Raw genomic sequence first — 12,859 nt, 5'->3', positions numbered from 1 at the left:
TACCAGATTTGTCATCCCTAGTTTTGACAAAGTTTTTAATTGCAATGTAGAATATTTACTTAGAAAGTAAATATTCTACAATGAAATGAACTTGCCCTGTTACCACAGAACATTTGTTTAGCTACACTGTGAGAGACTGAAAAGAAGTTACATAATAAAAATTATAGCCCAGCAAACACTGGCTGCACATCACCTAACACCAAGATTAACACTGACATTCCTGTGCACCTGCTATATTTAAGTGTAACCACTGGTGCTTACGAACCATTTGCGCTAGCATTAGAATTTTCTTCTGACGCTTTCAACAGAGATCTGAGCAAGGACAGGTTTCAAAGTGTCTGATTACCAATTCTTATCTTTCCCATCTTTTGGAAAGTTCACAGTTAAGATTCTCTAGAAACAGTCTCACCAACTACTAGGACTGCTTGTTCTAGTCTTGTTAAATCTAGCTTGTTAGATCTGCTACCTCTAATAACTAGAATGTTCAGTTAGATCTAACAACTAAACTGCCTAGTTGTTGGGTCACTCATCCAGTGCAGTTTGTGAAGAGCAGAAGTGACAAAGACTTTTTTTCACCATGGTGGATCACAGATCCCTAAACCCGGTTCATGCCAAAAGGGCATAAATGAGAGTTATGCTGGTTCATTTCAGGTGATTCCCTTGGTGCCTGACCACCCCCACAATTTGAGAAGCACCGAGCTGTACTTTATTTAGTATGCTGAGCACATTGCTGCTTTAGCATAACTTAAGACTTTTCTTTGCTATTATATCACTACTACTACAGTTGCAAAGAAAACCCAGATATCCTTAGGAAGGTACACAAATAAAAGAAAATTAATCTCAACACTTCAGGCCAATTTCATACATCAGACAGCCACTTCTCAAGGACACCAAAAGTCATTTTTGCCCTCCAAAACTTGCTACTGGTAGCCTTAAAGGGGTTTGTACATTTTTTTACCTTACTTTCAGAATTATGTCATTACAATGTGTTAAAAAGGAAGAAATAAATCAGTTCCAGTAATTTTCTTCAACACCATGTATGCTCACATAAGACATTGGTATCACTGATAATGATTACTAGCATTGTCAAAACTAGTGCTTATGTAGAAATACTGCTATGAATGTATTTTGATTGCATCCAATTGCTCTGCCAGTTCCTCTCATGCAGAGGATTACCTCACCTATTTATTTATAGCAACCCAGATTCACTTTTTTATCAAACACCTGACTGGGCACAGCCTCAGCATGCATTTTACCATTTCCATTTTTACCATTTGATCTAACCACTCACCTTTGTGGTAGCTATACTATTTACAAAGCTGATCTGCTGGAACCCTTTTTCACTCAGAGTGAGGCACACATCCCACCGTTCATTCACGACCTCGTGGATGACTTTGAGCGCGACTCCGGTTTCATCCAGCTTGTCCTTAACGTAAAGATCTACGTAGCTGCGGAATCCATTTACCTACAAGCAACAGGTAACAGTCACTACTCTCTGCACCAAATACTCAGCACACTCAAGATACATCAAGTGATGTTCTTACAGGTAGTTTCTTCCCATTCAACATGACTTTGACTCCTTTGCATGACCCAGCCAAATCATACGCTCGTCTTGTCATGAGGGCCACAATATCCTTATCAAGCTTTTCCATCTTAAATTTAGACAGATCTGGCTGGAATGTAATGCATGTGTAGTCATCACCTTCAAAATGCTTAATCTTGGGCTCAGAGGTCTTCATCATGTTGTTCATCCAAGTCTTTGGAAACAAAACGTTTTAGATGTTAGTTTACAACACATTATCCTCCTCCTTTATTCCCTTTTCCAGCTATGCTAGGATTGCAACAGTTACACAACAAAAAGCTCATGAACTTCTTTTAGAAGAAGTTCCTCTGGTAAAACACTACACGAAGTTAACTGATTTACAAAGATAGGCACAAGCATAGGTGATAGCACATTTGTGGTTTCTGTAAACATACAGGTATTATTACATTGATGGACATGATTCTGATGCAAATGGAGCCTCCCACAGAATTTACTAAACTAGATACAAGTGAGCTGGGATTACAGTCCTTGTACCCATCTGTTTAACTCTTTCAAGCTACTCCCACCTCTACAGAGAGGCTTATTAGTTCCTGTGCAGAGACTCAGTAGTCTCCAAGACACCATTTTGGCGGCCGTGCAGTGTGCCAGAAAACAAACCCCCCCAGCGGGTACAGGCTAAACTCAGGAGTCTTGTATTCCCTCTCTAAGAACATGGGCACATCTGCATGATCAAGCAGAACGTCTGCTCACAGCATACACTGAAGTTCAGTTCAAATAAATTTTCACAAATTTTGAAAATACTGGAAAACGTAGCACTTTAAGTTGTAAAGCATTTAGTCATTCTCAAAAAGTACACTTGAACCAATATTAATTTGCCCTTTGGCAGTCAGCAGAAAATATTACATATTTTAAGAGACAGGCATAACAGATTAAATGTATCATTTATGTAGTGATATGACAGCATGACCAGAAATTAATTACTTGTCCAGAAAGTAAGAGAAGAAAGCCACCAGCTGGGAAGGACTGTAAAGCCAAGGAACTTTGGTATCTAATACTGCCAAAGTATTTCAAACTTTTAGAAAGGTGGCCATCTCAAAGCTATATACAGTAGACCGCATTACATTCAGCCCTTGGTCTGTATGCTAACAATGAGCAATGGGTTCAAGTGGGGGGGGTTTACACTTAAGTCCATGTGGGGCTAATTAAATTCATGACATAAACACTGAAAAATCTGTTTCTTAACACATACAAAATTACACAGATAATTGTTTCCACGTTTGCATAGCTAAGTAGAAAGATTTTTTGACAAATTATACAACAGCAACTTCAAAATGTTTCAACTGAATATATTCCTTTTCACATGTGCACGAACATACTTTAGTTTTAATAGAAATAGAATTTTGGGTTTTTTAGTCACCTAACACTCCAAAGAAAGTGTTATTTTACCCAAAAAGCCTAACACATAGGGATACCAATTTTTACTGACTGAACTAACCTAGCCTGAAAACTCTGCACATCCATTTGAACGAGAAACTATCCAATTCATTAAATAATCCTAAAATATATGTGCTAGATTTTAAATCTGTAACTACAGCAAAGACATTTTGAACACTTCTATACCTGCTTAAAGCTGTGTTTGTATTCCTTGCAAGCAGTTTCAACTGTAAACTTTGTACTAAATATGTTACAAAGTTTTGCACCATAGCCATTGCGTCCACCTGAAAAAAACAGCATAGAGTAAAATAGGATCAGTTTAAATTCAGGATAATAAATCATGTCCTAAATTATTAAATTTATTTTTCCCTACATTTCAGGAGCAGAAGTGTTTAAATACTTATATACATTACAATTAAAATATAGAAGTATGTTGTTTGTTACTTGATAATGAGTTGGAGATGTAAAGTTCTGACATTGGAGATGTAAAGTTCTCTGTAAATATTGGTATTAAAAAAGGGAAAGTAAGATATTTCCTTTAAGTCTTTTTACTCTAATAAAGAGCTATAATAACGGTAACTAAGTCATCACCTGTCATGAAACAGAAAGAGAAAAATTAAGGAGGGGAAGCATACTGAAGAGGCACACAATGAATGACTTAACCGAATAAAACAAGCACATTAAATAGTCTTGCCTGTAACTTTTTTCTCATCATCATCATAGTTACTGGAAGTTAGTAGCTGCCCAAAGATTAAAGCAGGTACATATACTTTTTCCACTTTGTGTTCCACAACTGGTATCCCCTTTCCATTATTCCATATGCTGATAATGTTTGATTCCCTATAAAATAGTGAAGACATTAAGCAAATGAATGCAATCTTGAAAACAGACTTCTGCATACCTGTTTAAATAACTACATAAAAATATAGCAAAAGACCATATTCTTACCACATTTACTTAGAGCTCTAACAATTTTAATTACAAAACACCCCACTCATTTTTGCTTATTAGATGTCTTGGAAGAAGGAGCTTAATTGTCCATACATGACAGTATTCCATACCACAAAAAAACCCCCAAAAATCTGTTTGAAGACCTTTCGTTATCAGCATGATCTGCAACAGGATCCTGAAGCTTAGTGACAGAATTACACTCAAGTTAGAGATGTTGCTTTTAAGGTTTCATTGAAGTCCATCCAGACAAGTTATCATCTGTTTAAAACCGTTATTTCCAAGTTATGATAAACATTGTGACTTATTTTATGTATCAGTGCCAAAATCCATCAATATCTGGCATCATTAATATTTCTAGCTCCAACACAGCATTTTCATTTTCGAGTATTAGAGAGTTCAAAATCAGGACAGGTCAGGCAGATTTACATATTTACCATTTCCCTCCCACACCATGATGAAAGTAGAAAAATCACTTCTCAGAATATTTAGCCTAAAGGTTAGGTCTGAAAACTAGGTTTCTAAATAATTTATTATTCAGTTAAATGTCACTGAAAAGCTACTACTAAAGGAACCTAATCAGCACCTATTTAAATTCAGTACTTATCAGTAAAAATTATCTCTCCAAGTATTCATTTTCAAAAAACAGTGGTAATGATGTATTTGTAATATGAAGTTTCAGTGTGATACAGATGACTAATTCAAACACAGTCTTATCCTAATGCTAAAGGAGTTAACATAGAAGTTCAAGAGATGCAAAATTGTGTTACAAAACCTGAAAGCTGGTATTTAAGATTTGTGAAGAAACCTGTCTGGCTATAGTTATGCACTGCCAAGCTTTCAATTTATCATAAATTTTATGATCTTCTGGTTTGAAGTTTCATTCAATCAAGCATCAATGAATGGTTCAGGAAAGCAATTATTATAATTTCAGAATGGTAGCACTTACTGTTAACCACTTTTAATTCACCTCTTCATCTTAAAATATGAAGCTAATGGAAATAATTCCATAAATATTCTGTTTTCAATAAATCCAATTTCATTAGTAAAATCATTTGTAAAAATCTAAACTGCAATAGCACTGGCAGGGAAAGCAAATGAAAACATGCTTTTACTTACGGATCAATGGATATTTTAATACAAGTCATATTCTTGTCCCTCTGCTTATTGTCAGCAGCATTTACTATGAAACAAAGTAGCACAAATTAACACTTCATAGGCAATTATTAATCTCTTGGTCTGTAAAACTGATTTTATACATATTCCACCACCAGTTACAATAGTCCAGGTATATTCTTAATCTGGTAGCTCTTTTGATATATTCTGTATCTTAGCACTGCAGTCTATAAATATAACCAAGTATCTACAAGAAGGTATTTTTCAACCTTCTTATAATTACTGACTCTATTTTAAGCAGTTAGACTAGGTCAGAAATAAATGGAGAAGTGTATTTTGTGAGCTCATAACTGTTCTTAACATACTGAGCACTTCATTCTTCTCCTGTTGTTCTTGTTTGGATATTTATTGCAGCATGTATGTGAAAAACCCTAGAAACTTACATGCATCACCAGACCAGTTTACAAATTGAAACCCACCAAAAAAGTCACATCCATTAAGGAGTGTTTTGACTGCAGCAAAAGTTCTCTCTAAAGAGCCTGTGAGACTTTTAACTAACAGTCTACACAGTTTAGGATGAAAATAAGGGTAATTGGAAATTAACATTTGATCAGAATTTAATTAAACTGCACCGCCGTGTATACGAACTACAGAAAGCAGAAATGCAACTGTGGCCACTAAACATGAAAACACATTACAGTCATTTTCAGCATCCAGTGATGATCTATCTCATCATCCATGAAACAGATAAAGGTAAAACCCCAAATCATCAAAGTACACCAACTCTATCTAAACAGCTGACAAGGACCTCAATTTAAGATCAGATATTTCAAGGTGCTTTTGCTAAAATCATGAAGTGCAGTTTAATTCAAAACCATGCATAGTTAAAATGTCCCATTTTCATAAGGTTTTTACACTGACCCCTAGCTCTCAAACCACACTCTCTGGAGCACTTATTAGTGCTACATAAAGCAGCAATAAGCCATGAAGTACTACAATAATGACAGGATAGTAATCTTCCTTTTGAAGAGGACAATATGGAAGGACTCTCCCTAACATGAAAAGCCAAAAAAATCAGATTTATGAGGCACCACTCAAAACAGAAGTGATTAAAGGTTTTCATTTCCGTGTTTATCAAATTAAGTAATAAGTTAAAAATAATATAAAAAAATTAAACAAACATTCTTTTCCACCTGGTAAAGATATAGTCTTTATTGCCTCAAAGAGAGTAATGCTGTAAAACATAGTTCTAGAGATGTGGAGAAGTTGTGAACCTAATGAAGGTCATAACAAAATTGACCTCAGTAGACCATAATTTAATTCATGAGGTAATCCTACCAATCCTTACAACAGAACTTCATAAAAGCTGAAGCCCAGGATTTCATGTCAATTAAGCCAAAATACCAGTTCAGCAGACAGTACAGTATTCAGATACTCCACATCTCTACTGCTGATGAGTGTGTGCCTTTCACCAATAGAACATCATCAACCAGTAAGTCACAGTAACTCAGAGTTTTGACAAAATTTCCTAAAAATAATTTTTTTGTGCCTCATAGTCCTTTTTAATGGCAGTATGATACTTATTTATTTTAAAACTGTCAGAAGTCTGGAAATTATCCATGAAAACTACCACCATTATCCCTCTGTACAGAAGGAGGAAGTTTTAATGATTGATGAAAGGATGATGTAAGTGAACACTCAGACCATTTAGAAGTTGCATTCTTTCAGAGGAATATTCTTCTTTCAAATGCCACTTAAAACTGTAGCCCTAATAGACTTCACAGATTAAAAATCAAGTAACAATATTGATCATAAAAATAATCTAGTTTGGACATTCAGGAACAAATATTTAGATTTTTTTACAAGTTCAGCTGAAAACTCTTCCCTTTTAAACTGTTCTGGAAGACACTAGATTTTTATGCCCTATAGTTTAGCGGGACTCAAGTATGTGATTTAAACTCAGATACAAATTGATGTACTTTGAGAGCACTCAGAAAAGCTTGTACTCCATAATGCTAAGGCAGTATTATTGCTAAAAATACTTACCAAGGATTTCATCAAAGATCTTGTACAAGCCTGGAACAAAGGTAACTTCTCTGCAATTCATTCCTACATCTTCATCATAAACCCACATTAACTACATGTAAACAAAATAAAATAAAAGTATTTACTGTCTTGATAAACCAGCCTATGATTCTGTAAGATCTATTTCCTTCAGGAACTTTCCTCTTACAGTCTGATTACTGCAGCCATTCAAGACAAGAGCAGAAGTCCGCAAAAATTACAACTGTACCCACAAAGAATTCCATAATGAAAATCCATTATTTCTGCTTGGTGGGGAACTCCCAACAGTACAGACAGTGAAGTTCAAACTGATTTGCAACTTCACAAAAACAGCTGAAGAAAGTGCCAGCAGGAGGCTTAAAGTCTCTGTTCTCTACCTAAACAAACAGACCAAAGCATTTTTGGACCTACAACAAATGCTACTTGCAAATATACATACATATGTGTGTGCATATCGGCATGTTTGTGTGCACAGGTTTACACACACATAACTGTCTGTTTACACACATACATGTGTGCTTGTGTTTTGACTGGATTTCAATATTTTTTGATCGTATCTTTTCAGATAAACCAAGTACTCAATGCCTTAAAGCAAGTCTTATCTCATCCCTTTCCTACACATGCGTACATAAACAAGACCACAGTTTTTAACTTTATAATTCAGAATGCTGAGAAAAACAGAGATGCATCTATTTAATAGCCAGAATAGATATTTCCTCATTAAAACAACAAAAACCATTAAGACTGTAAATTTAGTGACACTTACCTGAGTTAAGGGTTCAACTGACCCAATGTAAGTATCTGGACGGAGGAGGATGTGCTCAAGCTGAGTCTTTTTCTGATAAACTCTCTCAACAGACATCTTCTTTGAAGTGTCATTTTTATTAATGCTTTCTGAGTCTTCCTTTTTTGAAGCATTCATCTGATTATCAAATAATGTCTAAAAAACCAAATCAAACCAACAATCAACCTCATTCAACCTGTCACTCTTGAGATATAAACAAAATCTGACAGAGATTTAAATTACAATCAAAATTTGTCATGTAATTTAAATGTTAAGTTTTCAGATGTATTAAGATAAAGCTATCCCTGCAACAGAGAAAAATCAACTGATTACATGACAGATCCTTAACAAATTGTAGCATATTCAAACTTTAGCAATTTACTAAGCACAATAAACCAAAATAAGGAAACAACAGTACAAAAGGCAGCCATCTCTTCAGGTTAAGTATTTATAACATCCATTTTGTGCATAAGCATTTGAATCCAAACCACTGAGTACTGCTCTAAAATGATAACAGCAGTACTACACTTATACATTATAGTCTGGACAATTCATTCAGCAGGACTTCAGGAACACAGTAATGCCTCTCCTATTGGCTTCTCAATTACTATAATTTACATTCTCTACTGAAGTGATTAAACCTGACACAATCCCAGAACGCTTTATGGTGAAAGGAGAGACACTACTTAAAAGAGCATGTAGGGGAATGACAAGGGGAAATGGCTTCAAACTGAAAGAGTAGGTTTAGATGACATATTAGGAGACATTCTTTACTGTGAGGGTGATGAGGCACTGGAACAGGGTGCCCAGAGAAGCTGTGGACACCCATCCCTGGCTGTGTTCAAGACCAGGTTGGATGGGGCTTTGAACAACCTGATCTAGTGGAAGGTGTCCCTGCCCATGGCAGAGGGGTTGGAACTAGATGATCTTTAAGGTCTCCTCCAACCCAGGTCATTCTATGATTCTGTGAAATAGTCTACGGACTATGAAAAGAGAAAATCACATAGGCTAATGTTGGAATTTAAACAGAATTCAAGACTAATATATCTGGATTTTATGAAAAATACCTTTTAGAACAGTTTTATGGTAAACTAACCCACTTTGGGGTGGGGAGTGAGGTGGGATACAGAGATTTGTTGCACTTTTATCAAATTTTTTCCTGATAAATACCTCCTTGCCATTAAATGAAAACCACTTAAAAGAAAAGGTTAAAATTTCAGAACAACCAAATATAGAATAGCCCTATTCTGAGACAGTAAAAGCATATATATACAAAGAGACTAGTAATTTTACAGTATGCATTCCTATCTGTAAACTGAAATGATTTTAATCATCTTTAAAATGCCAATAAATGTAACTTTAACTCACATGATTTATTTGCCTGGCTAGAAGACCTAAGAAATTCCGTCCCCACCCACCCAGTACCTGAAAGAGCCTCCTTCTCTCAGAGGGGTTTTATCAACTCTGAAGCAGGTGTTACATGACCAGTAAAAACCATCACCAGATAAATAATGAGGACAAAACCCACTTGCCACTCAGGTAAATTTTTTCCCTCTCATTTAGCTGTTTCCAGTATGTGTCCATATAAAGTAAATACAGGCTAAACTCTAACCCTCAATTAACCAGTCATCCTGCAAATTTTGTGGCCAAAAGGAAGTGTAATCACTTCTCCTTCAATCTAGCTTTTGTTGCAGCCTCGGATAGCACTGAAAGCAAAGGGTAAGAAAGCATATAAATCCATAGGAAAAAGGAGTAAAGGATACTGAACTCACACGAACAACTTCAGCAGAATCAAAAAGGCCAAACACCAACCTATAGCACACAATTCTCCACATATTAATCCCAATCTTCTCCAGCTTCTAGTACTCAGGCTTTCATGCCTCTACACCACCCCCCACCCAGCCCAGCCGGCACAAGAATAAAGCATTTAATTCTGTTCATAACAAGGGAAATTACCTTTCTATTCCAGATTTAGAGATCACATTTTTCTAGTTTATTTATGGAAATTCTAGGAAACACACTTCCAGAGACACACTTTGAGACAAGCAGATTGTGTGCACCAGTGATGACAATAACCAACTATTTGGACATGAGTAAACCTGAACATGCCAAATGAGACTAAAATTCTCTATTGCCTACTCCTGTATCTGACAGCATCTAGAGGAAAAGGGGAAAGAACCCAGGAAACCTCACAAGCTGGCACCAGGATTACACACAGCAGAGTTGGAACCACAATGACTATTCTTCTGGAGTCTGTCTCATTTTCTGCCAAACAGGGAAGTTGCAAATTCACATATGTGATTAGAGGGCTTTGGTAATCCAAGTTAATTTAGCCTTCACAGTTATTTGGTCTTAAACTGTGATAACCCTGTCACCATCACCCTAAAAATATTAGCTATGGATCAACTAAGCAAGCAGTAAAGGAACAGAACATTACAAATAGACACATTAAACTGATACATACATGGAAGAGGAGGAATGAGCACTGTTACTAAAGAAGCATTACCAATAGTTGCAACATAATTTTTCATTGAAGTAGTTCTGTGAATGATGTCCAGGCTTCCAAAGAGTTTCACTGTACATGTATATAAGTACTTTTTATTTTATTACCATCTTTGACATCATATTCATAGGAATTACCCTTAGCTCACTTACTGGTCCCACAGCTCTGTTAACACTGTTTTACTACGTGCGCTTGTTCTAAAGGGACCAGTGACTAGCAGGAAAATAATGTGATACTTCTCAGATGAAATAAGTGTTGGAAAAAAATGGAAGACGGGAGATGCAATTCATATGGAAAGCAAAAGAATTCCAGGTGCAAAGACCACCAGAATCTTGCTCAAACAGAACTGTTTCATTTGCTCCCAATTCTTAGGCTTTAAGAAGTTTTTACAGTCAGGGAAGTATGTGAAGGGCAGTTACCACATGCCAACTCTTCAGCTGACGTGTACATCAGTATTGCATTCTTAGGACTCCAAAATCCTTCTACTCATTCAGCATGGGAGGACTGGGGTCTAACCACACATCACAACTCAGCAAATACATGAACACAAAGTAAGAACTCAAATCTCAGCCTAAAAAATTTAGGCTACAATTCTCCTATCTCCAACAGCAAAAATGTTATGGAACGAGTAAGAGTCAGAAGATTAGAAGTAGTCCATTTTATTGTGACTGAGTAACTCTAGAATGTGAAAAATTACTACAGAACAGAATTATTGGGAAGGCATTCCTACAACACAATGCTAGGAAATACATTTCTGCTTTACAGTGAAAGTCTTACTGACAGTTTGGAGGAGTTTATACTTTCTAATTTATCAGTAATAAAGTAGATTATCAAAACTATCTTCTGTTGAGATGCTACTTTCAAATTGCTGTCACATTGACACACAAGGGAGGTCACAACTAAACAGACACAGCTGCCTAAAAAGAGTTAGCCCTGCAGAAGTGTCCCTTCTTGGGGACACATAAGGTTTGATGTAGCCCAGCATTAGTAAGGGTCTTCTGTTACTGTACTCTCTGGGACACCTATTTATAACACACTCATTGGAACATGATAATGTATGATTTAAGAAGGGAGAAAAAATACACAAAGGATCAGCATAACATTTTCCTTCTGGTCAATGATTTTTTTTTAAAAAAAGAAGAGGAAAAAAGTAGTCTCACAGAACTTTTAATGGTATAGTTTTTATTAAGACATCACAAAGTATGCCCAACTTAAATGTTCACTTCATTGTCATAGAGAAGGACAGACTTTATTAATGATGTATGATTTTATTCATACAATACTCCAAGTATCATACACATTCTGTATGCAAAAAAGCCTCATGTAATAAACATTCAGAATTTATTTAACATGTTACTGAAACACAAGCATAAAAGCAAAATCCCAAAAGTATTCAACTATACAAACAAGTGTTATTATGCAGGTATACAAGGATCAGGAGTCCACAGAACTGCACTTTCCCAGACCAAGCATTTTGGGCCATGCTGTACTCAAAAAATCAATTCTGAATCTCTGTATCTCCGTCTCAAATGGACATTTTTAGAGTTCAAGTGATGCTTAGAACTCATTCCAAAAAAAAAAAAAAAAAAAGAAAATCTTCATCACCAAACACAGGATAGAGATCTATGGACACAAACATCCTCCACAGTCTTTCCATTATGTGTTCCTTGATAACTTTAAAAAAAACCCAACAAAATAAAATTTAAGTGTTTTCAAATTCTGAATTCCTACTACTTAAAATACAAATAAATGCAGTAGGAAAGTCCTCCCCCACCTTTTTTTTTTTTTTTTAAACTGGGCAAGCACTTAACCACAGTGCTGTTTAACTGACAATCCCTGCTGTATATTTTGGAATTGTCTCAAGAATGCCTTTTGTATTCTGTCCTGTATGAAAGATCTTCATATTGTTAAAGCTCCAATAACACTTCTCAAAACAGCACCAGCTGTTGTTTCATGAGAAAACCCCTAAAGAGAATTAACCAAGTGTCACAAAGGGCTTAAGTCTTCTGCTTCACAGTAAGACTGCTTTTTGCTTGTTTGTTTACAGGTTACCCAATGTTCAAGGTCTGCTTTGCAATTTTAATGTTGCCAATGTTTTTTTTCTTTTTTTTTTTAGACACAGTGTATGACTTTCTCAATGTTCTTGTGACTTTCAAGACTTTACAGACTCTTATTAATCTTGTGGACTTTCTAACCCTCCAGACTGTTGACAAATATCCACATATGGGTAAGTCAGCAAGATGACCATGCTTAAGTAGTTTGAAAGGTACAACCTATTGCACTGGTCATCCTTCTTCAAAGACATGCAGTCATACTTCATACAGTGACCCCTGATGGTGCCAGCTTCCTACATGCTCTTAAACACAGCACAGTGACAACTGGATAGAAAAGCCCCAATTTTCAGGTGACAGCAATTGCTGCACAGGTTACTACATCACAACTACTGTGCATGCCATCATAACCAGGT

At 36.0% G+C, this 12,859-nt stretch overlaps 1 protein-coding gene across 2 annotated transcripts in view; it reads right to left on the bottom strand.

Annotated features, from left to right (window-relative positions):
- The window catches only part of TOP2B (DNA topoisomerase II beta), a 60,612-nt gene that overhangs the window by 34,828 nt on the left and 12,925 nt on the right, over positions 1–12,859 (bottom strand). For both annotated transcript variants that reach the window (XM_048301773.1, XM_048301782.1), the window contains exons 2-8: positions 7,872–8,045; positions 7,088–7,178; positions 5,045–5,108; positions 3,672–3,817; positions 3,164–3,261; positions 1,545–1,757; positions 1,292–1,465 (exon numbers count right to left, since the gene is read on the bottom strand). In XM_048301773.1, the coding sequence (XP_048157730.1) occupies positions 1,292–1,465; positions 1,545–1,757; positions 3,164–3,261; positions 3,672–3,817; positions 5,045–5,108; positions 7,088–7,178; positions 7,872–8,045 (960 nt within the window). The remainder of the gene's footprint in view (positions 1–1,291; positions 1,466–1,544; positions 1,758–3,163; positions 3,262–3,671; positions 3,818–5,044; positions 5,109–7,087; positions 7,179–7,871; positions 8,046–12,859) is intronic.

This window comes from Corvus hawaiiensis, chromosome 1 (genome assembly GCF_020740725.1).
Source record: "Corvus hawaiiensis isolate bCorHaw1 chromosome 1, bCorHaw1.pri.cur, whole genome shotgun sequence".
Taxonomy (NCBI): domain Eukaryota; kingdom Metazoa; phylum Chordata; class Aves; order Passeriformes; family Corvidae; genus Corvus; species Corvus hawaiiensis.
This window is presented reverse-complemented; position numbering and strand designations above follow the sequence as displayed.